Source organism: Eublepharis macularius, chromosome 12 (assembly GCF_028583425.1).
Source record: "Eublepharis macularius isolate TG4126 chromosome 12, MPM_Emac_v1.0, whole genome shotgun sequence".
NCBI lineage: Eukaryota > Metazoa > Chordata > Lepidosauria > Squamata > Eublepharidae > Eublepharis > Eublepharis macularius.
Window position 1 is genome coordinate 48,553,205 of NC_072801.1, and position 26,962 is coordinate 48,580,166.

The following is a 26,962-nucleotide window of genomic DNA, read 5'->3' on the forward strand; positions in this document are numbered from 1 at the left end:
GTATGTATTAACACATTGAAAAAACCGTGAGGTTGAAGAGTTAAAAGACAACCCCCTTTTTATTGGTTTCAGTATCAGAACTGTTATCTTTGTTCTCAGTGGAGTTCACAGAAGCATCACAGAGAAAAGGGGAATGACCTCGGGAGGGTTGAGGCTAAATTGAGGCTTCAGAATAGCAGAGTTGTCTGCCAAAACAGCTGAATAGCTTTAATTACATTTTTATATATATAGGAGAGTGCATGAGTACGGGGGCAGGTGCAGTGCAGATAAACAGGAGCAGAAAGTGGGCCTAACTACAGGGGACTCTGTTCTCCAAATCCCAGATCTGTTCCCTGGTCCATATTGGCATTCTTACATAAGAACATAAGAAGAGCTCTGCTGCCTCTAACTAGTGGTCCATCTTCTCCTTCATCCTGTTTCATACAGCAGCCACCCAGTTGCCCTGGAGAGCCAATAAATGAGGTATAGAGACCAAGGCTGATGTTGCCTCCTAGCATTGGGTTTCAGAGGTTTACTGCTTCTGTATATGGAGGCTTTTTCAATGTCTTTGTTGTCTATGGGCTGTTTCCAGCACCTGAGGCTCTGTGATGCTCAGCCCACACTTCTGAACCGGCGAGCCCCAATGCCAGTAAACTCCACTTCTGTGTCTTTTGTTGCTCTAGTTTTAGAAATACTTTGGGCACATAAACCAAGTGAAAGGATCACTTTATGTTTCCTCACAAGAACATCAGAGCTCTGCTGGACCAAAGGCCCATCCAGTCCAGCATTCTGTTCACACAGTGGCTATTGACCAGCTGCTTCCTAGAAGCCCCCCAAGAAGGATGACTGCAACAGCATCCTCCTGCCCCTGCTCCACAAAAAATGAAGAAGCATACAGCCTCAGGTACTGACTGGTAGCCATTGATAGCCTTGCTGTCCTCCATGAATTTGTCCACTCTCCTTTTAGAACCTTCCAAGCTGGTGGCCATCACCATGTCCTGTGGTAGCAAGTTACACAAGTTAACTGTTTGTTGTGTGAAGAAGCACTTCCTTTTGTCTGTCCCCAAATTCCTGTCCCTCAGCTTCAGTGGATGACCCCAGCTTCTGGCATTATGAGCAAAGAATAAAAGCTTCTCCCTGTCCTGCATAAGGAGCCTCATAGAGGCGCCACAGATGCTGGTCTAGAAGCATCCCTATCTTCCTACATTTTCTGAGACTAGCAGCTGATATATCAGAATTTATACTCAAAACGTATGTACCACCAATGGGCAGCACCGTGAATGATTCACACATCTCTCATTTATTTATTTAAAACATTTCTATGTCACTTTCCCACTAAGCATTCCTCAAGGCATTTCCTTGAGTCTCCTAAGATGAGTCTCAAGGTTCATCTAGTCCAGCAGCAACCAAGCAATTGCTGGCAGGAAGTTCACAACTTGGGGGTGGATAAAGGCAAGTTGCTATCCACCAACTGATATTTAGAAGCAGGCCCTCTCTAAATCTGCAAGTTCCATCCTGTCATCGTTTTAAGGCCAGCTAAACTAGTGGTCTCCCTCCACTGACCATGGGTGGCAGATGGGAAAGGATCACCACCACCCCAACAAATTCCAGAGCACTTCCTTCCTAGTTCCCGTGAAGCCTTAGACCATCTCTGTACAAGTCTGCACACCCATGTGCCCAGAGGCAAGAGCAAGTGGAAACATTCCAATGAGTCAGAAACAAGGAATTTTTATCACTGATTACTTGCATGTGGATTGTTTGTATGTTAATGGGAGGCAGGTTTTCCTCCTGCTTCCCACAGTCTTGTGTTTCCATGCACCTTCTGAGTGTCCCCTGTAAGTCCTGCAATCTTTCTCAAACCTGGGCCATTTTCACACTGCTTACCAGCCACGGAACATTGCGCCGAGCTCCTGGAATGACAGTGTCTTCCTGGCACTAGGAAGATGCTGTCGTTCCAGGAGCTTGGTGCCATGTTCCGTGGCCCGTAAGCAGTGTGAAAATGGCCCTGTTTTACTGTGATGTTTTGGAAAGATTGCAGCAAAGCCAAGATGGTTGCCATGTCAATGGGAACTTCCAGATTTTCTCAGTCCCACCCACATCAGGGCCATTTCCCCTGCCCCATTTCCCAGTGATGTCTATACTGCCACAGCACTAGGGGGCTTTTTGAAGGTTTTTTAAATTGACATATTGATATAACAGTATGTCAATAACTGTTCTTCTTTAAAAAGCTGAAAAGCCCCCCTGGTGGTATGAGGGGAATGACTACTGTGGGGCACTGCCCTTAGGAAAATGCAGGTGAATCCACTATGGGGAAGACCCAGCAGCAGTGGTAATAACACAGGAAAACATTCCCGTGTGGAAAACGCTGTCGTCTGATGGCTATGTTTTGCACCTCATGTGGATACACAATCTTGTACCATAATGCCTGAAGAAAACAAAACCAAAGATATCACTTTAAAATCCCCCCAATTAACTTGTTGTGCAGGATTCTTAACTGCACACACACACACACAATGTTTGGTCCCAGATTGTGAGGCAACCTCTCCCCTCCCTTTCAGTAGTCACAAAGTTCAGAACTGTAGGGTTCTTGGTGTCGACTGATCTGTGAAGGACACCATCTCTGAGGCGCCTGGCAGCTCTCTTCACAGTGCCTGTCTCTGTTCTGCAATGGAGTTATAGATCTTCTGAGTCAAAGGTACGTAACATTTCTCTGACTCATCCAGGAAGAAGAGGGGATCACTGATGGCTGCAAGGTCAAATCCTTCCTTCACCAGTTGACCTTTGATATGTTTGAAAGTTCCTGTGACCTCCAGGGCTTTCTGAATGTGGAACAAAATAGCAGGGAATGTCAGCAACCCAAAACAGTCACCCTTACCACGAGAGTTAAGAGGGGGCCAGGGCTGTGAGTGGAATTGACAGGATCACAAGGGCAAGCATAGGCTGTGGTGGTGAATTGGGCAACTGGGCTTCAAGCAGAGAGAAGCAACACTGGGAAAAACACTCTGCAGATGCTCACAGGCAGGGCTAAACAAGCGCTCCTGGTTTAAGGTCCTCTGTTGCCTTCTGTTATTTCTCACCCCTTTAGAGTTGTTCCTTTCCCTCTTCCTGTATCAGCCACCCAAATCTATTCCAGGGTCACAAAGCAGGGGGGACTAGGGGACAAAAGTACAAGGGTTTGCATCACTCCAGGGTTCTGATACGTGCCGCAGGGGGACCACTGCAGCATCGCCTGTGCAAATCAAGCTGCTTGTGCACAGTGTTCTGAATATAAGGCTAGAGGGGGAGAGGAAATCTTTGCCTGGGGAGCCCTGATTTCTTCACGTACAGTTGGATATTGATACCTGATATTGTCAGACAGGCCGCAGCAGTATAAAGAGGTGTCTCACCTGGATGCGGATGAAGTGTGGGATGGCATACTTTGGCAGGTATTCTTTGGCATGTCTATACAGCTCCCCTCCATCAAAAGGCAGCCCCTCCTTTAGCTGGATTGCTGCCATCCCAATCCTTCCTTCATGGCCTGCAGCAAAGCAGAAATGAGGGTGGCGAGGTAAACATAAAATAAGAAGAGTTCTGCTGGATCAGACCAGTAGTCAATCCAGTACAGCAGCCAACAGAGTACAGAGGCTAAGGCTTTCCCCTAACATTGCCTACTAATGGTAGTATTCAGAAGTTTGCTACTGTATAGAGAGGCTCCCCTTCATCACCCTGGCCATCACCCTGATGGACCTCTCCTCTCACAAATGTGTTTAATCTCCCTTTCAAGCCATCCATGCTCATGGCCATCTCTTCATCCACTAGACGCGAATTCCACAATTTAATGCGTCATTGAGCAAAGAAGGACTTCCTTTTTTCTATTCTGAACCTCCTGCCCATCGACTTCATTGGGCGCTCCTCCGTCCTGAGTACTAGAAGAGATCTGGTGTGGTATGATGGTTAGAGTGTTACCCGAGGAACTGAGAGACCTAGGACTGAATCCTCACTCTGCCATGAAAGCTCACTGGGAGACCTTGGGCCAGTCACACGCTTTCAGCCTAACCTCCTTTACAGTAACGAACAAAAGGGAAAGAAAACCAAACTAAACAGGTCAAATAACCAATAATTAAACAGGGAGGAAGAATAGAAATTTAATTAATATCATTAGAAACACCATAAAATATATGAAACTAGCAGCAAAGCCCATTGTGGGGAAAAATACAGCAGGCTCTAGAAAGGGTAAGGGGCAGGTGAGCATTGTATCCTCTTCCGTACCTGATCTTGGCCGGGTGAAGGTGTGTGTGTGGGGGGGGGCATTGCACCTGCTCCGCTCCTGATCCTGGAGGGATGAAAGCGGAGGCAAGCATTGCCTCCTGCTCTGCTCCTGATCCCAGCAAGGTGAAGGCATTGGATGGGCATTACAACCTGCTCTGCTCCATGATCCCAGCTGTGTGAAGGTAGGGGCAGGCATTGCTACTTGCTCCACTCTTGATCCTGGCCAGGTGAAGGGGGGGCTGGCATTGCCATCTGCTCTGCTCCTAGTCCTGGCTGGCTGAAGGCGGTAGGCGGCCATTGTCACCTGCTCCGCTCCTGTTCCCAGGCAGGTGAAGGCAGTGCTTGGGCATTGTCCCCTGCTCCACTACTGATCTTGGCCAGGTGATGGTGGGGGTGGGCATTGCCACCTGCTCTGCTCCAGATCCCTGCCAAGTGAAGGCGGGTGGAGCAAATTGCCACCTTCTCCAATCCTGATCCCGGCCAGTGAAGGTGGTGGGCCAACATTGCCACTTTCTCCACTCCTGATCCTGGCCGAGTGAAGGAGGAGGAGTGGGCCTTGCTACCTGCCCTGCTCCTGCTCCTGGCCAGGTGGAGGTGGAGGGGCAGGCGTTACCTCCTGTTTCACTCCTGATCCCGGCTGGGTGAAGGCAGGGGGAGGGCACTGACATTTGCTTGCATTGCCACCTGCTCTGCTCCTGATCGGGGGGGGGGCGGGCATGGCCACCTTTTCTGCTCCTGATCTCGGCTGGGTGAAGGCAGGAGGTGGGCATTGCCTCATGCTCTGCTGCTGATCCCTGCCGCGTGAAAGCAGTGGGTAGGCATTGCCACTTGCTTCACTCCTGATCCCTGCCTGGGTTTGCCACTGCAGCAGAGCCCTCTGGAGGCACATCAGGGTAGGAAGTGAGTTGTCTTGAATACACTTGCTCTTTTATATATAGATTCATATATAGATTCATATATATAGATTCATATATAGATTCATATATATATATTCTAGTTTTTGTAATGTTTTTAATTTTTTATACATTTGTTTGTATTTATTTGTCAGATGGTACACTGAAGTGCTTTACCTGGGCCGATTCCAGACGGCCCTCCCCATCCCGAAACGTCGCGCGTCGTCGCACGGAAAACACGGTATTTCGCGTTTTCCGCATGATGACGTGCGACGTTTCGGGATGGAGAGGGCCGTCTGGAATCGGCCCTGATCAGCAGTATGGATTATATGGTGATTTTATACAATTGTACACAGTTCTTTTTGATAATTATTTTCCCTATAATGATGGCAAGTTCTTGCCACAATGCACTTGATGGTGAGTTGTATAATGAAATAGTGTGCTGTTATCTTAACTAGTAAGGGAGCTTTTGTTATATTTTATATATTTTTATATTTCTAGTGACATTTATTCAATTTTTATCTTCACTCACTTGTTCATTATCTGCTTTTCTCAACCATTTGGTCCCTTGAGCCATTTTTATTTCTACCATTCCTGGTGTTATGACATAAGAGCACTGACTGGCTCACAAAAATTAAGGAAGTAAGCTTCCACCAATGTCAGTAAACAAAAGGCGGAAGCAGATTTCCTGATCATAACAGAAGAGAATCCCCTGTGTAGATGGGAAAATCTGGGAGGGAAGTGATTTCAAAAGCAAAATAGCCGCCAATGTGTAGATCCTCTGTTGTCATTCGGCATGTGGCTAATACTGGAACAGCCATGACTTGATTGTGGAGAATGGCCCCGTAGTGGACCCATCTTATGTCCCAGTCACGGTCATGCTCTGAAGGGGGGTCCACTGAATATTTTGCTGAAGGTCCCAAAACCTTGAACCAGCCCTGATCCTAAGCTCTTGGAAGGAAAAGTTATGGAACAATAATAGCTCAGAGATGCCTCCACAGACTCTTTTCACATTGTTCTGGTTCTCAGTTGTATTGTATATCAGCTTCATTCTCCTTATTTATTATTACTATTCTTTCTTTAAATATTCATAACTCGTTTGCTCCCCAAAGGAGCCCCAAAGAGGCTTACGATATCTTTCTCCCCTCCTTCATTTTATCCTCACAATAACAACTCTATGAAGGAGGTTAGGCTGTATGTGTGTAGCTGGCGCAAGATCACCCATTGAGCTTCATGGCTGTACAGGATTTGAACCTGGGTCTCTCAGATCCTAGTTTGACACTCTAACCACTACACCATGCTAGCTATCAGAAACACTGCCCTCAAATGTCTTGTGCCAGGCCAGATCAAGCTGCAGAAGTGACAGTCTAAAATTTGCCATAGACCCATGCTAAATCTACAGGGTTTTGTAGCCCTAAAAAGTATCCATTAGCTTTCCACAAATCAGCCCACAGACTCCATATTTCATGAGTGGTAAAAAAAATATCCTAACCAGCTTTTCCTTTCACATACTACTGTGGAGGCCTAAGATTGCCAACTCTGGCTTGGGAAATTCCTGGAGGTTTGGGGACAATATCTGAGGAGGAACTTCAGTTTCTCCTAGACTTTATGGTATACCATAGAGTCCACACTCCAAAGGTGCTGTTTTCTCCATGGGAATTGATCTCTGTATTCTGGAGACCAGTTGTAATTTCCGGAGAGTGCCTACATGGAAGTTGGTAACTTTATGTGGAACTGCTATTGATAATTCTTCCTTTGGACACCATGTGGTAGAACAAAGTCCTTTTTAAAAGGGCATTTCAGACCCACCTGGCACAGATACTCCGTATACATTCACTTCTTGAATAAATTTCACTGTTGTTAGGATTTCCTCAACCTCTGTAGTGGCCACATTCTCCCCTTTCCAGCTGCAATGAGAAAGGAACCATTAGCACTGGGTTCATGGTCTTTATTTGGTTTCATAGAGGTAAACATCCATTAACTTGCTCTACATTTAGGAAAACTATGATTAGGTTGGAGGGGTCTATCTCTTTGGTGGGTCTTAAGAGTCAGGAAATGATCTGGCCAATAAGATATCAAGGTTTAGGAGAATGGACTCTCCTCAACTGAGGGAAAGGGGCAAATGTGTATCCATATGAAAAAAAAACAGTTTTATAGGGGCAAGGAGAACATCAAAGAAGCATGTCTGGGAGTTGGCTGGAGCACATTAGGAATACAGGAGCTCTCTCTCCCTCTTCCCTAAGGGAACCAAACCCTGGAATTTCTCAGTGTTCCAGGAAGTGGAGAGTACATATGACACATGAGGTCCCTTCTCTTCAGCCACCATAGTCCTGATCCCAATCCCTATGCTCCTGGGAATTTAGCTCCCAGAAAGCAATTCACAGTGCACATAAAAAATGATCATGGTGGACCTGGACTGGACCAGAGGACTATGTAACCTCCACAAACCTCCAGGGGGACAAATAGCTCACCCCCACATAGTATGGAAGGTCTCACCGGAAAGTATCTCCCACCCGGTCCTGGAAATAAACAAAGCCTTCATGGTCTATCCTCAGGAGATCACCAGTGTTGAAATAATAGTCTCCTTTCTTCAGGACGTCCTGGAGAAGCTTCTTCTCTGACTTCTGGCGGTCCCCTGCGTAGCCAGCGAATGGGTTGCTATTTGTAATCTTGGCCACCAGCAAACCTGTCTCACCTGGGAGATGAAAAGGGAATCACGTGGAATCACCTGATGCATCATGTCCCCCATCCCCCGCTGCTAGCCATGGGAGAAGATCAGTGTAATTAGGGGGTGTTAGGAAACAGTTCTTATGCGTTATGACGAAACAGACCTTTCCTCCTTTGAATCTGCAATAAACCATCAGGCTCCTCTTCACTGAGACAAAGACAGCATGTACATATGGATTCATGCTAAGGTTGCCAACTCCACTGTGGGAAATTCTTGGAGATTTGGGTTGGTTCTGGGAAGGGCACTCAGCAGGGATGTGATGGCATAAAGTCTGCCCTCCAAAGTTGCCATTTCAGGGAACTTATCTCTGTAGTTCTTAGGTTCATTTCACATCCCACCCTGAACTACAATTCCCAGAATTCCCTGAGGCATGCTGATTATTAGTGCTGTAATGCAGATATGTCTTCATCACAGGTATGTTTAAAATGAGGTCATGGTGCATGAAGCTCAGTTCACCCCTGGGATGTGAATATTAAGCTGAATGGTGGGGGGGGGGATCTTGTGTTTGGAGAGGATGTTCCTTGTCCCAGTGGAAAAGTCAGATAGAAACCTCTATGGCTTGGCTGATTTTTTATGGTATAGCCCAGAAGACTAGGTCAGAAATTTAGAAATGTCTGGTTCTTCTGAGCTGGTATATAAGAACTACTGTGGGGAGCAGGGGTTCATTGCCTTGTCAGGTCCTCCTAACTCCTCCTGAGGTGAGGGAGCTTGACAGATTACTACACTCATCCCAGAAGTACTTTTTAAAAAGAAGTTACCCACAGTCCCAAAACGAGAGCTCTCACAATTGATCTCCAGACCCAGAAATCAGTTCCCCTGGAGAAAATGGTGGCTTCAGAGGATGGGCTCTATGGCATTATACCCTGCTGAGGTCCATCCTTTCCCTAAAACCCACCCTCAAAGTCCAGGAATTTCCTGACCTGTAGTTGGCAACCCTAATAATTGTGAAATAGCAATGGCAAATTTTTAAATAAGCCCTCTGGCGGCACAGCAGCTGGAAAATGGAGGCTGACAGAGGAAATTGTACCGAAGCCTCCTGTGTGGATGCTCTTTTGCCAGTACAAATGGCTCTGCATTTGTGGTGATGATAACAGTGTAACGCATCCATACTTGAAAGTGGTACTATCGCTATATTATAACAGCCATTTATAATTTGATTGTGTTGTCCACTGAGGAAAATCCTGTTGAGAATCATTTCTCTAGACAATGATCCAATGATGTGTGGATGCACCACAGCGTTAAATATTTGCTTTTTAAAGAGAGCCTCGTGGCGCAGAGTGGTAAGCTGCAGTACAGCCCAAGCTCTGCTCAAGACCTGAGTTCGATCCTGGTGGAAGCCGGGTTCAGGTCGCTGGCTCAAGGTTGACTCAGTCTTCCATCCTTCCAAGGTTTCCTGGGGGTAAAGTGTAGATGACTGGGGAAGGCAATGGCAAATCACCCCGTAACAAAAGTCTGCCAAGAAAACATCGTGATGCGACATCCCCCCATGGGTCAGTAAGGACTTGGCGCTTGCACAGGAGACTACTTTTACCTTTACCTAGTATGGAATGTGTTTTAGGGTTAATGGTTTATAACCCAACTGGAATGCTCTTTGGCCAAAAACAACACAGAAATCCTACAAATGATACTAAATAAATAAGACACTTCCCACAATGTGCAAAATGAGCCCAAACACTGGGGACATTTGCCTTTAAAATCCACAAGAAACCTCACTAAAATGAGAAACCAGCGCCCCCTGACTATGTCAGCGCCCCAGTCCAGTTCTGAATGCTAATTTTGTTACTTTACCTGGGGCTATGGGGATGCAGTATCCTTTCTTGTTCCTCACGGGCTCACCTGTGTCAGGGTCGTATTGAAGAAGTTCATAAGGAGTCAGTTTCTGAAGGGGAATAAATAGTAAGTGCAAACATAGGCCCAAAGAAGACAGAGATTCCTGGTGGCTGTTACCAACTTTCACTTATGCCTCCCACTGCCAATTTTTGTCTAGAAACTGCAGCAAACCCTTACAAGCTTTGCACTCTGATACTTCTGCCACTTTTAACAAGAATATTAAATCCTTTGCATTTTCCTCCTTCTTAAAAACAGTTGAAGTAGAATCCAATCTGGATTGGGACCATATCATTGAAGAAGAGGGAGTTATGTTTTTCCCTTGTATTGTTTCTCTGATAAAAATAAGAATATCTCATCTTTTCTTCAGCCAGGGTTTCAACCAGGCTGAGAGGGGAGGTATTTTTAATCAGGATAATGGCACGTGGAGGAAGAGTTATCCCATGCTCTGCAACTCCACTGGTTTAATCCAGATTGGGCCTCCCCATGGCTGCTTTTTTTACTCATCTGGAATTTCAGCTGTGAAATCCTGCTTTGGTTGTTCTTTGCTCCGTATTACAGATTATATCAATCTTACACCATTTTAAATGACATTTACTTTTAATCTATTTACTTCATTTATACCTCACCTTTCTCTCCATTGGGAACCCAAAGTGGATTATGTCGTTGTCTCCTCCATGTTATCTTCACAACAACCCTGTGAGATAGGTTAGGTGGAGTGTGTGTGGCTGGCCCAAGGTCACCCAGCTAGCTTTTGTAGTACATTGGGGATTCAATCCTGGCTCTCCTACATCCAACATTTTAACCACTGCGCTACCCTGGCTCTCACTGGACATGGCTGCTTCCCCCCTGCCCTCAGGAACTGTTTTTTTGAGTTTTAAGAAAACTTCCAGATTCCAGTTTCCCATTAAGATTACCAACTACCTGGTGAAAAAAAAATGTCCTGTCCCTTTAATAGAGGCTTAGTGGGATGTTATTTACCTTCATAGGGTGATTGTTGTGGGGATAATAACAACATACTTTGTAAACCACTCTGAGTGGGTGTTAAGTTGCCCTGAAGGCAGTACATAAGTTGAAGGTCGTTGTTGTTCACGTAATACAAAATGTCAACTGCCCATTGTCACACATTAAGTCTTTATGAAAGGAACTGGACATTTTCCACCGGGCCTGCTGGCAACCCCAGCCCCTGATTCTGGAGCTCTCTGGGGTGATTATTAAACTAGCCTAAAATGTCCAATCTATGATCTTTTATTTGGAAGCAAATCCACTGAACTCAGTTTATTGAAGTTCACTTCTGAGTAAACATGCACATAATCAGGTTGCATATTGTGTAGACAGCAAGTAGAGTGACATGAGAGAGAAAGAGAGAAGACTTTGTTCACTGGCAAAGTTCTACCAGTTGGCCATGGCCATAAACTGTTATCTAGTTTTGATTAAAATTATTACAAAGTCCAATCTCAACCTCTGTACCGATTTCATCCCAGTCATCACTACTTGCACTGTCTTCCTGAGCACTACCCTTTGGCAGTGGGTGTCAAAAGGTGCATAAACTACTCTGCAACTTTAAAACCTTTTTTTAAAAAAATCATCTTAAATAGAGGTCACTTCCAAGCAGGGGTGCAAAAACCATGGCAACTGTAGTATGGAACTCAGTAGGAAAGAGTGTCCACATGCCCAGTCCCTGTACCTCTTGCTGCCACTGCCCCTTCACATAATTCCCCTCTGTACAGATGAGACCGTGAGATCATACCAGAGCCCTCATAGTCCAGTAATCCCCTTTCCCTATTTCAGCTCAGCTGCAAGATAAAGCTCAGTAGGGAAAAGGAATAAAGCCCTTTAAAGGGCAAAAAAGAGCTTTCCCATCTTCGTATTAGCTGTAAGTGGAACTCCACCCACAACTATTAAGCACAGCCTCCTTTGAACCTGATTTGAAGCTACCCAGCACAACTTGTATTAGCTAGTATTCTTCTCTTATTATACCCACCCTTGCTGCAAGGAGTTCTGAGCCGCATGTCTGTCCCCCCTTGGTCCTGACAACAGTCCTTTGAGGTCATTCAAGAACAAACGAAATATTGGGAGATGTGATTTGTTTTTTAAAAAAACTAGGAAAATCACATCTCCCAGTAATGTATTTGTTCTGACTTTAGCCGAACCACCGCAAAGGACTGTCATCAGGATCGAGGGGGGACGCAAGCATCACGTCTGCTGCTCTGAATTCCTTGAAGCAAAGGTGTGGATAATAAGAGAAGAATGCTAATCAAAAAGGAAAATAGGGCTTTAAAGCCACCAACTGCCTATTCCTGCAATAACAAGGTTAACTTCCTTCCAAGGAATCCTAAGGGTTCTTAACAACAAAAGCAAGGGTAAGGAGGAGAGCTGTTCTTAAGGAGGTGTTCCATTCATAGCAAGGAGTGCTGGAACCTATTTCAACTTCAAAGCAAAGCTGTGAATAGAATTCAGGAACAAGTTAGGCTCTCCCAGTAGCAGAGCTGCCAAGAGCATGTTATTAGAATGCCCTGGCTGCTCTCACACCACTTCAGCCCAATAAATAGCTTCTGCCTGAGTAAGTGGAACAGATTTCATCATTATATAGCATGCTCACATCTCCTGACAAGGAGCACAAATGAGTAAATGAGCACAAATAATAATATAACAGTAATAACTGTGCTTATGTTCTGCTTTTCTAGACAGATCAGTGCCCCACTCAGAGCGGTGAACAAGGTCAGTGTTATTATCCCCACAATACAACGGGGGAGCTGGGGCTCAGAGGAGTGGCTCACCCAAGGGCACCTGCAGAGCTCAATGGCAGTAGCAGGATTCGAACCAACAGAGTGCTGATTTGCTGTCCAACCGTTTAACCATTATCCTACAGTAAAATTGTTTTCTAAAAAGGGTCCCAGTAAAGTTGCTTCACTTTAAGATGCACTATAACCAGTCTCTGCTCTCCGGCAAGTGATTTCGATCTGTATTACCCTGCACAAACCAGCTGCATCAAATGGAGATGACTCTTGTTTTGTGGGATCAAAAGGATGCTATTCAACCATTCCATACCAGCTGGTCTCACTTCTTATGAAAAAATCTGGGCTGTTGGAATGGTCCCATATGGAACTGAGGAAAGGTTGAAGAGCAACAATATATGTACAAATCCAATCTATTTGTCAGGATCTAAATAAATCAAATATCTCTACAACATTTTTTCAAGGGACCAAGGATGAAAACAAGATGTTAAAACATATTTGATCTTTTATGGTTATTAATAGGAATGTTCCTCAATCTATCAAAATTTTGTTCCTTTACTGATGGATATTTGATTTGTTTAGATTCTATTTGTTCTGAAGAGAGGATTGAAGTTTTACTTATTTCTCAACTTTTTTTTTTGTGGTCCATTTAGCTTGTGTCTTGGTTGAAGGTTTGCTTTCTCCTTTTCTGTACCTACAGTTGGGAATGATCCATCTCAAGAGATAGCAAATGATTGGGGCTTAATGTGTGGGGAGAGAAGCTTGATCGGGCTGTTAGGGTAAAATCCCTTTATGGCTTCACAAGGACCTTCAAGCCTACTTCCCCACAGGGGCTTTGCCCCATGTGGGACAGATGGATACCCCTGCTTTTGTTGGGAGCTTCTACATGACACAGCACTCGTTCCAAGCATGACTGATGGGGCTCCTAAGGCTTTCCCTTTGAGCCCAATCAACCCACCACACCCCCTTTGCTCTGGCTCAAAGGGAAACTGTGGGGTGTCTAGGGCTGCTGGCTCTAGATTAGGGAATCCCTGGAGATTTGGGTGCAGTGCCTTGTCTGAGGTGGGGAGGGAGCTCAGCAACCATGTGGCACCCTAACGTCTGTCCTCCAAAGTTGCCATTTCCTCCTGGAGCTCAATTGTAATTCCAGAACTCCAAGCACAAGCTTGAGGTTGGTTACTGTGGGAATGGCTGCCAGTGCAACGTCCACATGGACGCTATATCCACAGCCAATCCAAGGAGGGGGTGGAGTTAAGCTCCTTCAAAAGAGCAGCACTTATCCTTTGCAATGAGGCAAATAGTGGCGCTCCATAGATGTTTCAGATTGGGAAAATAGCACAGAGGGGAAATCTGGGACCAATTCTCCTTGTATGCCAAGGTCCTGATCTGAATCAAGCTCATGAACTCCTGGGAACTGGATTCCCATCATAGAACTCGAATATCAATCTGACCCAAACTTCTCTTGCTATCCCAGGTTCAACATATGGACTTTGTAACATGTGAATCAGCCTTTAAACAGTCACAGTGCTTAAATCTTCCCATGTAGCACTTATTACCTGGAGTAAGAGGCTCGACCTTCCCACAGCTCCAACTTTCCCTGTGTAATTAACAAAGCCAATATTCGATTCTGTCGCTCCATAGAATTCATAGATCTGGATGGATCCAAATCGGCGTAGGAACTCCTTCCAGACCTCCATCCGTATGCCATTGCCACACGCTTTTCGTACACTGTGGTCACGGTCATTCTCCTTCTGTAAAGCAACATGTCCAGACAATTGCTGCTGTATTCATGATGACCCCTTCCTTAGTAATAGCTACTTTCTTGCTCAATTGCATTCCAGGTAATCCGGTAGGGAAACTACCAAAGCTGACTCTTTTTTCTTTCTTTCTTGTGAGCCACAATTGATTAATATGGCAGAAGATGCACTAGTGGCTTTTTTGGTAACAGATTGATTTGCACAGCTCTCCTAAAGTACAGAAGGCACTAAGGGAAAGACATAAAACAAAGATGAAGTTGGGGAGTTGTTCCTGGCATGAATGACTCCCACATGTTCAAGCTAGACCAAGTGGCATGTCAGGGACAGACTGTTTACAATAACCTTTTCATTCATTCATTCATTCATTCATTCATTCATTCATTCATTCATTCATTCATTCATTCATTCATTCATTCATTCATAGTCTGCCTTTTTCACTGAGACTCAAGGCAAATTACACAGTATGAGCTTAGTAAATCAGTATCAAGACAAGACTGAAGTGATGCTTGTTGGGAAGGCAGAGATCTTGAAGGACATTGTACTCCCCACTTTCAATGGACTTTGTCTGACCCTTGCAGACTCAGTTAAGAGCCTAGGAATTATACTGGATCCAGCACTACTACTAGAAAAACAAGTCAAGGTAGCTGCAAAAAATGCTTTCTGCAATCTCTCTATAGCCTGGAAGATGGCTTCTTATCTCGACACAGGCGACCTGGCCACCTGGCTCCATGCTATGGTAACTTCAAACTTGACGATTGTAATGCACTATTCATTGGTCTCCCATCTAAGTTAACTAGGAGGCTCCAATTAGTGCAAAATTCTGCAGCCCGACTATTAGCAGGAGCGAGCAGGAGCATGAACATCACTCCCATCCTACAGTCACTCCATTGGCTACCTATCAGTTACCATGCTCAGTTCAAGGTATTGGTTATTACATACAAAGCTCTTCATGGCCTTGGTCCAGCATACCTATGGGACTGCCTCCTTCCATATGTTCCTCCACGACAGCTTCGCTAATCTGATCAGTATCTCCTACAGGTTCCAGGGTGCACATGGGCAAAATCAACAGCAGCTCATACATGGGCTTTCTCTGTGGTGGCCCTTACCCTGTGGAACGGCCTGCCTGAGGAAGTCAGGAGAGCCCCCACTCTCCTGGCTTTCCACAAAGGATGCAAAACAGAATTATTCAAAAAGGCTTTTTACTCAGATAGGAGGGCTGTATTGTAGGGATGAAGTCTCAGATGCTTCACTAATGAGTTAGGGACCATAGACTTCACCATGTTGCCTTACATACTATCTGCTGCTTTAAATATGTACTCCTATGCACTACTGTGCTTCATGTTGTCAAATGTTAGTCCTAGAATTGATTATGTTCTGTTTCAGCTTCATGTTGTCTAATGTCATTCCTAGAATTCATTATGTCCTGTTACAAAGCCACCAAGAGCTGAAATAAATGATACATTTATCCACAAATTGGGTCCTACACACAACAACAGGACAATTGAACCCCTGGGCCCCTATGAGTCAAGAAAATTGGGTCACAGAGGATGGTTGAAAGAATGGTGAAGTTTCTTCTTCCCACCCATGTTCTGGTCTCAGCACAAACCGGGCCCAGGGGCACTGGGGAACTAGCCTACCAACTCATGTGGGACTCTTAGAAAATCCATCCAGCTCTTTCCCCCCAACCTGATTCATAGAGAAATATACTACCTAGACTGGCCCTGAGATGTACTGTATAAGCTACAATTTTGTTGTGACTGTGAATGAAAGAATGGATCCACACCTAGTGGAATATTGCAGAATTGTAATCATTCACCTGCAAGCTTTTTCAAGGTAGACAATCTCCAGTGGTCAATGGATCCAGCCAAAGGGTTAGTTCCAACCAGCCTTTCCAACCAACCTTTCTGCTGGCAAAAAAAGGAGGAGGTTCCCCTTTGATCATCCCCAAAAGTTGTGCTGGAGATCATGAGACCTTCATGAACAAAAGCCATGTGGGACAGGTGCTATAGTAAGAAGGTGAAGTGGGCAAGAAAAACTGGCTGGATCCAACCCAAAGCCTGTGTGAAAAAATAAATCTTCAATGTTTGTTTAATACAAAGCAACCTGGTACTGGTTCCATTAGTCCATTTAGCTCACTTTAATTCATTTAGGTTTTTATACCCTGCTTTAGTCCCAAGTGAAGATCAAGCAGTGTCTCTGATAGAAGCCTTCTTTAGCACCTCAGACCTGCTCATCTGGAGGTAGGAAGGAACTTAGCATCCAAAGCCCACTGTCTGCTACTGTCTCCTCTACAGAACACTTTTGTCAGATCCAGCCAGCTTTTCCATTAGTGAAAAAGAAAGGCAGGATTCACCTTTAGCCACCCAAAAGGCTGCAGTGAAGATCCTGTACGAACACAAGCTATGTGAGACAGGGGCTGTAATAAGGAGGAGAACTGAGTGATACTTGGTGGACAAGCTGGATGGATCCAACCTATTATTCATAAGGAAATATAGTAGAACTTCATGATATGAGCTTGGCCCTTGTGCCTATGGTTTCCAGTGTCTGTATAACCTGGAATCACCTGTGTGAGATCTGAATTCTTTGCAAAATGTTGTGCTCACAAAGTTGTCCTCTGTTATCATGAGTGATGTCTTACTCACCTGTGGTGCATTACACAGGTAGCGCATTGTTTCTCCCACATACTGAATCACAGAGACACGGTATCGCCTGCAATCATCCCAGAACTGGGAGACAGAGAACTTAGACTTCAAAACACATGTGGCACCTTACAGGAGTAAAGAGAGAGAGAGAGAAGGTTGCCACATGGAGGAGGAAGACAGATGTGAAAAGGACAAAAGAGCTCTTAAAAGGAGCTCAGCTTTGCAACTAAAATTAATATCAGCAAATCAAACACTGGCATCAATGTTTATTTTGTCCCTCCGATATAAAGTGTAACCACACAAGAAGGAGAAACCTGACATCCCCAAATAATAAAAAATAATTTAAAATCTATTTGAAAATAAACATACACCAGAATATAAAGTCAATGACTACTGACAAGTATATAAGAATAGAAAAAAATACATGAGGCTTGAATAACATCATACAAAAACAGAAATGTAGTATGCTCAGGGCTTTTTTTCTGGGAAAAGAGGTGGTGGAACTCTGGTGGAACTCAAGACCACACAATGACATCACTTTGGGTCAGCTGGAACAAAGGAGGAGTTTTTTAAAGTTTAAATCGCTCTCGGCAAAAATGGTCACATGGCCGGTGGCCCCTCCCCCTAATATCCAGACAGAGGGGAGTTTAGATTGCCCTCCGTGCCAGTGGTGCAGAGGGCAATCTAAACTCCCCTCTGTCTGGAGATCAAGGGGCGGGGCCACTGGCCATGTAACCATTTTCAAGCGGTGCCATAACTCCGTTCCACCGCGTTCCTGCTGAAAAAAAGCCCTGAGTATGCTTCTTTTTTCTCATAAAGTCACCACTGAAATACAAGGCTGAAATTCACCAGTTATTCTCTCTCAGGTCCATGCAATGCAAGCGATGAAGATAAGAATAACATTTGATTTATCTGAAGAAGATAATATGAAACGCACTGCTACCAGCTGTCATACAATATATGTTATTCATTAGAGCTCAAGCTTTTTAACTTGTAACTGGTTTTGTACAGTGTTATTCAGGTCTCGTGTATTTTTCCTATTCATGTATTCTTGTGAGTAATCATTGACTTTATATACATGTGTATGTTTGTACGTTTTCAAATAGATTTTGTAATTATTTTTTATTGTGTGCGGATATCAGGTTTTCCCCTCTTGTGTGGTTACACTTTTTATTGGCTGTTATGGAGGGCTGCCTTTTTCTTTAATCAATTCTGTCCCTCCCCTATGCTTCAGGACCTCCAGCCTCCTCCTTTTTATTTATAAAAGCCCTGCTCAAGCAATTAATTTAGCAATTCATTCATCGCCTTACTCATTTTTTTTACAAAAGAAACTGTTTTAAGTGCTAAAACAGATCTGGGGATAGGCAGGAAAGTTCCCAATGACCTGACAAGGGGAACAGCCAGTCAATGTCATGCAGAGCCAGAGTTTGCTATGAACTTGCAGAACTGATTTCCCACCCCCACTCCTGCATGCACTCACAATTAACCCTGGAAATGAATAGGCAGGTTGGGATACGTAGCTAGAGGAGCGAGTTGTTGCCAGCTAGCCTCAAAGCTCAGCAATGTCTATCTATATCCCATGTGTGCCCCACCCCCTCCTCCAAGGCACTTAGGGACAGCTTATGTTGTTCTGCTTTCCCCAGTTTATCCTCCCAATGACCCTGTGAGGTAGACTGGATTGAGAGAGTGGGACTAGACCAACCCAAGGTCACCCAGAAAGCTTCCATGGCTAGGCAAGAATTTGAACTTAGGTCTTCCAGCCCATCATGCTAACCACTACACCATACTGGTTCTAACCACAGTCAATATATTAAAATGGTGGAAATCTCCCAGTTACCTCCCTTCTTCCTCTCTCCTCTACAAATCCTTACAGGCCTCTAATTTGCATGTCTATTTATTTCACCTATGGGTACGTTAATCTGACCATCTGTGGATCACACACACCTAGAGTGGATGTGTATTTAGGCCTCTATGGACATGCTATATGTCATGACCCCCTTTCTGTTGTGTAGTTAGATTTTGCCTTTAACCCTTCTCTTACGCCCTCTGGGTAGATTGGAATTATATTCCAAAATAGTTGATTTAAATTTCCCCTTTAATAACATGCCCAAGCGTCAGGCTCCTTCATGGGTCTATGTGGCTCTGAAGATAAGAATGGGATATGAGAATAACAGATACTCTGGGGTGAAAAAACAAACAATAAACTTTTATTTTGTTAAGAAGCATATCGGTTTCATACTGTTAATTAAGCTTGATGATTTCAAAGATAGTTATCAGTTCTTAAAGTTTCTTTTCTTAGACTCAGTCACACACAGGGCTCATTTCGAGGGGGAATGCACAGGAACGCAGTTCCGGCAGTTCCCCAAAGAGCTCACGTCAGGTGGCTCCGCCCACCTGACTCTCGGCCATTTTGGGCCCGTTTTGGCCTGGATTGAGGCCAAAATGGCCTGGATCGGGCCTCTGACGGGTGGTGGATCACTCTCCCGCTCATCAGCGGCCTGATCCTGACCATTTTGGGCCCCTTTTCAGTCATTTTCAGCCCCCTTTTGCCATTTTGGGCCCAATTTTGGCCCTGAATGGCCAAGATTGGGTCCAAAACAGCCAGAATAGGTGATGTCAGGGGTGTGGCATATGCAAATCAGTTATATTAATGACACACTTCCAGTGATGGCAAAAGGCGTGGCATATGCTAATGAGTCCTTTTTCTACTAAATGACCCCTGGTCACACAGATATACACAAACTTTCTCTCTTAGCCTCACACACAGTTTGCCTGCTTTAGATAGAATGTTCTCTCACAGGCACACACAGTTCAGACTTCCACACAAACTGCCTAACTGAACTAGAATGAGAATTTCCTCAGGCTTCCACATAGGTTGCCTGCTTTGCCCAGTCTGAACGTTCTCTCTCTGCTCAGTAACTAAAAACTGCATTCACTCCACCCACACTCTCAATCATCAACCAATCATCTCATTCACTCATTCCTCTCTTTCACCCTCGCTCTTCATCTATACCACATCAAACATCTAAAGACACACATATACTTAAAATCATCACACTATACATACCAACCTCCAAGGACCCTCCGATCCCCAAGAGAAGCCCAGCTGAGTGGTACAATGGAAGTGGAGTATAGATGATGTCCTTGGAAGAGACTCCGCAAAAGGAAAAGACAGAGGCCACACGTAACAGCCTTGACTGGTTGATGATAGCTGCTTTGGGTAGTCCTTGAAGTAGGCAGAGAAAAGAAAGGGAAACAATTAGCTTCTTTGAGAGACCCCCCAAAGCAAGAATTAGGAAAGTTCTTTCCTTTTCTTCCCGTGGATGCCAATGTGACAATTCTTGTGCACCCACTGATGGCACTCCCTGGATAGAGGATGCCTGGTTGACAGGACCTATTGTGGACATAGTGTAGACATGAGGTCTTTGTAATGTGTGCTTTGGCCCTGACTTAAATATATACCTGCCCTCTATCAAAACAGCCCAGGGGAAGGGTAGGAAGAGATGGAGATTTCCAAGCACAGGGTGTTCTTCAGTTCCTTCACTCAAAATTCTTCCTCCTTACCTGTGGTTCCAGAGGTGAAAATGTATACAGATGTGGATTTGGAGGTGATACTAGCTCGGAAGGAAATGGGCACAGGGTCAGTGGAGCTGGATTTTATCTGTCCCAGCAAGGCTTCCACCCCTTCAGTGGGGGAGTTGTCACTCAGGTAGAAAACTCGTATGCCTTCCTTCCTCAGGCTGGGCAGGACATCCTCAATAGTCGTTTTGAAATCTTAAAAGGAAGGAAAGAAAAGAAACAAGATGTTTGATGGGATCTTATTTTGTCGTTTTTGTTAGCTCTGTGAATGCCTTGCTACATTGAAAGGAAAAGCCCAAATTCTATAAACAGGAAAGGTAGTGTTTGATTTGAGTACCCAGTTTCCTGGGTGTAAAGTGTAGATGACTGGGGAAGGCAATGGCAAACCACCCCATAAAAAGTTTGCCAAGAAAGTGTTGTGATGTGACGTCCCCCCATGGGTCAGTAATGACTCGGCGCTTGCACAGGGGACTACCGTTACACTTTTAGTGTTTGATTATGAACAACCAGCCAGGATAGTTCAGAGGGAAAAGAGGGCCTCCTTCCGTGTGACAAATGGGTTCTCCTTGCTGCTGCAGACATTGGTCTTAGCAATGGAACATTTGCATGGTGAATTTCCTTGCACTTTCCGTGCCCTAGTCCCTCGCAGCCACCATTGCCACTTCCATGACAACAGCAGAAGGTCCCCTCCCCCATTGGTAATTCACTATATAGCTCTGAGAAAGTCCTCCCGTGACACAGGAGGTGGTACCTGTGGGGGACTGGGTCAGGGAAAAGGCACCCATCTGAGTGGGACCGGGAAAGATCTGCACTTCACCATCTATGCAGTGTCCACCACATTTTGACTGTAATCTTTGCCCAAAAATCAGAGCAAAGCAGGTTTAGGAAAGAGAAAAGCTGGGAAAACTGGAAGGTGAGCCACCACAATGGCATGTAGAAGCCTGGGCGGAGGGGACACTCAAGCCAGGCCACAACACCTTTCTGGAAGTGGCCCCTGTATGGACAGACAAACAGGCTGACAGATTTTTGGCTGCATATAGACCTGTGCAGTTAGAACTGTCAAGATGCTGGGGGGAAACCTGCCTCTTATGGTACAAACTTCAGCCGGTTGTTTATAGCATTGATTGACTAAGCCTGGGTGGCTGTTTTTGCTGCAACAAACTCACATGGAGACTGGAACTGATCTTGAACAATCCTCCAGCAGACAAAACTGGTTGAATGAGATGGGTGACATTGAATCACTGCCACTTTGAGATAGAAGAAGCAACCCAAAATGTCCCTCCAAAGAAGCTCTTGTTCTCTACATGAAAGCTAGGCCGATTCCAGACGGGCACAAATAGAGTGAGTGCTTTCGCTTTTTCAGCGACCTCACTCGTAAAAACCCGCAATTTCCCGTCCCGGCTTACCTGCGGTCCATGACGCTCAGTTGCGCTCTATAAGCAGACGGTGTGAACGCGGTATTGCGGGTTTGCACACTTCTGGACACTTCGTCGCCGCGGAGAGGCCCTCCCCTTTCCCTCCTTCCTTTGCCGGCCAGCCGGCAACAATATTCCCTTAATTTTTTTTTTAAACCAGGCGCCATTTGCGCAGTCGCACGTTTGTGCACATCGAACTGCGCAAATGTGCACAAATGCACAAACGCACAAAAGCGCACAAAAGTCAATGCTGCATATTCACATACTTGCACATTTGCGCATTTGCGCAAAACACGTAAAAAATTTTTTTTAAAAAAAACCCGAAATGCGAACCAATGAAGGCCCCCGACGTCAACTGTGACGGGAAGGAAACAACCAATCCCGGGTACCTCAGTTGGCCGTGAGAACATCCGGAAGCGGAACGGAACGGCATGCTGCGAGACAAAACGGATGGAAACGAAAGTGAACGCGTGGCCGGTAAGCGATTATTTCCGCAGAAAAACCGCAATTTCTGGCCATCTGGAATCGGCCCTACTGTGTCTGCTATTTTTCAGGTGCTTTCCACATTTCTCTTCTGCTGTTCTACATAAAAATGGTTTAAAATCCTTGCAGCATTTTTTTTAAAAAGCACCTGATAAAAATCATCATATAGCAATAAACTTTCAGCAAGCAGTAATGAAAATCAAACAGTGAAAGTAACAATAAAAATGGCAGTTAAACAGTCAATGTAATTGAATTAAATAGCCGTCTTTCATAATTTATAAAAAAGTTGATAGCTGGGACAAATCAGTGCTCCAGATGCGGCATGCTCTTAATTTGCTCCACTCTGGCTATAGCATTGCATACAGACTGTATTACAGAACATTTATTTATTGAAAGTATTTATTTATTGAAAGTATTTCTCTACTTTTCCACTTAATACCACCCAGGATTGGTAGCCACCCCTCCACACACACACACCCATGTCCCAACTATGTGGCAGCCAGCATAGTATAGTGGTTAGAGTGTCAGACTAGGATGTTTGTGACCCAGGAGTCAATTCTCACTTTGCCATGGAAGCTCAAGCAACAAGTGACAAATTATACTTGAATGGCAAGTGAATAGACTCATGTGTATTCCTCCCTGTTCACTTGCCATTCACTTGTGCTCCACTTGATCACTATGTGGTCAAGTGGAGCGCAAGTGAATGGCAAGTGAACAGGGAGGAATACACGTGAGTCTGTTCACTTGCCAGGCAAGTGTCATTTGTCCCTTGTAGCTTGGCTCTGAGTGACCTTGGGCCAGTCATGCACTCTCAGCCCAACCTACTGCACAGGTATCTGAAGAAGGGAGCTTTGACTCTCGACAGCTTATACCCTGGAAATCTTATTGGTCTTTTAGGTGCCACTGGACTCGAATCCTGCTATTCTACCTCACAGGGTTGTTGTGAGGATAAAATGGAGGAGAGGAGAATGAGGTAAGTAGCTTTGGGTCCCCATTGGGGAGGAAGGAAGGGTATGAATGAAGTAAATAAATAAATCTTTTCTGATCAAAATTGTTTATAGATTTACAAGAGTGCTTGTTGCGGTTCTTGAAACGAATTCCCTGACATATGGCCAGCACCGCTGCAGCTGAAAAACAAGTGTGATACTCCTCCTTTGGGATAAGGCAGTGACAATCCAAGCAATTTGCCTACCTCCACTAGTTCCTCTGCCCAGAGTACATCTTGATTTCACAGAAGTTTTTAAAAACTATTTGAAATGACAGAAAGCCAGTTTTCTGCATATCCACAGGAGTCTAAATTTGAAAAGACAGAGGCGTGGAAGAGGGGATAAGTTTCCTTGTTTAGACCAGAAAGAGTTCTTGTGCTGCTGTAGAAGGTCTCAGGTGAGCAGCTGCAATTAAGAAAACTGTATAAAGGCTAGGGCTTTTTTTCAGGGGGAACGCGGGGGAACGGAATTCCGGAACCTCTTGAAAATGGTCACATGGCTGGCGCCCCCGCCCCCTGATCTCCAGACAGAGGGGGGTTTAGATTGCCCTCCGCGCCACTGTGTGGAGGGCAATCTAAACACCCCTTTGTCTGGAGATCAGGGGGTGGGGCCGCCAGCCATGTGACCATTTTCTCCGAGGGCAACCCACTGAGTTCCACCACCTCTTTTCCCAGAAAAAAAGCCCTGATAAAGGCACATTTTCCCCTGCAGTGCGATTCCCCCTTCCCGTCTGTCTCTCTCTGTCTATATCTATCTATACCCCACATTTCTTCCCTATGGGGACCCAAAGCAGCTTACATTGTTCTCCTCACCTCCATTTTATCCTCGAAACACCCCTGTGATGTAGGTTAGGCTGAGTGTGTGTGACTGGCCCAAGGTCTCCCAGTGAGCTTCCACAGCAGAGTGGAGAATTTGAATCTGGGTCTCCCAGATTCCAGTCTGAAACCACGCTGGCTCACTGATGGTATAAAGACAGCAATGTTAAATCCAGTGGGGTGATGGCTTTCTTAGCTAAGAAGCAAAAGGTTTATGCTTTGGCTAGGAATCAAAATCCCACAGCAATCCAAGCTTGCACACTTCACCAAGATGTTGCAAGAGTTATCTTCAAAGTATCCCTGCAGTTCACTTCAGATCGGCTTCACCATAATACAATGCCCTCTTGGAGTTAAAGAGCCCCTCCCAGCTCATACGCTTTCTTGAAATACCGGTCCTAGTGATATTTCTACACATCTACAAGGCAGGCATTTGGGAAAAGAAGCTTTATAAAAATAGACATGAAGAGTGTCCTTTGACATTTATTGTGGCAGAAGGTTTTGGTGGTTTCTCTCTGTCCCCTAGAAAGGCATGATTCTCCGCTGACATGATGCAGGTGTTTGTGATGAAAGAGAGAGAGGGGGAACATCTGCAGTATTCCTATGGAAATATATACAACAGGGCTCTAGAACCCATGGCTCTTGAGCTAAATATCACTCAGTTCAGAACCAAATATGGCTTTTCTAAAGAAGAAAAATTAAATTTTAAAGTAAAGATATATTTGGGGGGGGGAGTGCTAGAATAACCAGTCTGTGAAGGGAACAGCTGAGAAAGATATGGGACTAAAGATTGTCTAAGAGCTGCTTTACCAAAAGGAGAACGATAGATGTGAATAGCTGCTCGGAATCCAAGTGCAAACCATGCAGAGTTTTATGATAGTGCAATAAAACAGACTCACAATGTGCTCCCTGTGTATATTTATGACTGTTTGTGAGACCTCAGATGTAACACTTCTCGATAAAAGCCTCACAATAACCAATGTCTGGGCTACGGAAACTGTATGGATTATTAATCAACATCTGTTATCAATTATGTTAAGTTGTATATTTTCAGTAATGCAAGTGAGTCTTCTTATAATGGCTATTTGTTGATCTCTTGCTCTGAAGGATTATGTAGTTTATCTCTTTCATTATGACCGGTAGCATGCCCCTGATATACAAGAAAATCACTGTGCCCTTTCGCAACCTTTGCGGTTGGCATTAATGCCCATTTCCAAGGTTAGCTAAACTAATTTAACACCTGCTTTGCTCTGGAGCATACAGATCAAAATGTCAAGGCATTCTCAAACTCTGGAACCGATTAGGATGTGACAGGCATCAAAGTGGGAATTCTGCAAACACTACCTTAATTTGCACCTTTTGACCAACAGTCAAAACAGTTTTGGCATCCAAGATGCATCAGGACCTCTCAGAGGAAAGAAGGCTACGTCAGAATTTCCCCAGGATTCCTCTACTACCAGTAGTTGAGAAATTATTCTGTTATTTTTCCATTTTGGATCTCCCGTTTTGCACACAGTTCACCTTACCTGGAGTTGTCAGGAGAATCTTGGAGTCACAGGAACGGATGGCATGCAACAGAATCTTGGACCGGGCATTATAGTTGATACACGACATGGCACAGCCGATCTTGGCCAGGGCCAACCAAACCCAGACATAGACGGGGCTGTTCTGCAGGAAAACAGCCAGTGTTTCCCCTTCTTTCAGCCCCACCTGGCTCTGAAAGGCTCGGGCTGCCTGGTTACTGAGCCTGTCGATGTCTTGGTAGGTATAGACCTCATCTCCAAAGAGAATCAGGGGCTTTGCGGGGTGTTTCTGGACTTTTGCCAAAAAGATGTCCACCATGGTGAAGGCAGGCTTACGCTGGAGCCCCCTGTTGTACTTGTATCCCAGGTACATGGTACCGAGGAGTTTTTTCATGTCCAGCCAAACATGAGGGAAAAAAAGATTGCCCAAGAGGGGCAAGAGGAACAAAAGTCCCAGAAGAACCGTGTAGAGGTCCGGCATGACTGAGATGATCTAACTTCGAAATCACGACTCCGAATGTTCTCAGCTCAACTCAAGCTCTGTCAAGCACCGTTGTGTTGTGCAGAAGGCAAGGACCACAAATAAACAGGAGCAGAATTCGTTCTCTCCCCTCCCCTCTGTCCTTGCAGGCTGATCTGAAGAAATCCTCCGCTCAGGTAAACTTTAACCTCAGCCGCTGGGAACTGCCAAGCTCTCATCCTTCCACGCACCTTGAGCTTTTTGCCTGCAGCAGGAAACAGGTCTGGCACAGGGCAGGCAGTTCAGGCATTTGTGGAGTACACCCTGGGAGGAGCTCTTTACTTTTCAAAGGAAAAAAATGTCATTGGCAGAATTTCTAGCAGCGGGTTTGGGGGAAGAAGAGCAATTAATCCACAAAAGCCTCCCTGGCATGATGACAACTGAGTTATTTCAGAAATACGCATAGCAGCATTACTATGGAGCAAAAAAATTCTTTGGCCAAATTCCAGAAGGGGGCTGACCCTTTAAATGGTAAGGAAAGTTCATGCCTTGGAGAGCTGCTGGCAATTAGGAACAAGCCCAGCAGAGGCAGATCCGGTTGGGCCAGGCAGGCAGCAATGCCAAAGGGGGCAGGCTTGTCCAGCCCCCCCTCACTACACTGCAGGGTTGCCAACTCAGGGTTCAGAAATTCCTGGAGATTTGGGGGTGGAGCCTGGGAAGGGCAGAGTTTGGCGAGGGAGTGAGCTCGACATAGATGTGATGCTGTAGAGTCCATTCTGCAACGCAGCCATTTCCTCCAGAGGAACTGATTGTGTCTGGAAATCACTTATAATTCCAGGAGAATTCCAGGCCCCACCTGTGGGTTGTATACAAAACAGTCATATCAAAAGAT

The 26,962-nt window shown here is 45.1% G+C and overlaps 1 protein-coding gene across 1 annotated transcript; it reads right to left on the reverse strand.

The window, feature by feature from the left end:
- Positions 1 to 40: 40 nt before the first annotated feature.
- SLC27A5 (solute carrier family 27 member 5) lies at positions 41 to 26,382 on the reverse strand. The gene is made up of 10 exons (XM_054992511.1): positions 25,614 to 26,382; positions 20,377 to 20,586; positions 19,880 to 20,038; positions 16,813 to 16,937; positions 13,970 to 14,164; positions 9,637 to 9,727; positions 7,617 to 7,815; positions 6,930 to 7,027; positions 3,366 to 3,496; positions 41 to 2,798 (listed from the first exon to the last, which is right to left on the reverse strand). The coding sequence occupies exons 1-10, from the start codon at positions 26,089 to 26,091 to the stop codon at positions 2,622 to 2,624; spliced, it is 1,863 nt and encodes a 620-aa protein (XP_054848486.1). The 5' UTR covers positions 26,092 to 26,382; the 3' UTR covers positions 41 to 2,621.
- Positions 26,383 to 26,962: the final 580 nt, after the last annotated feature.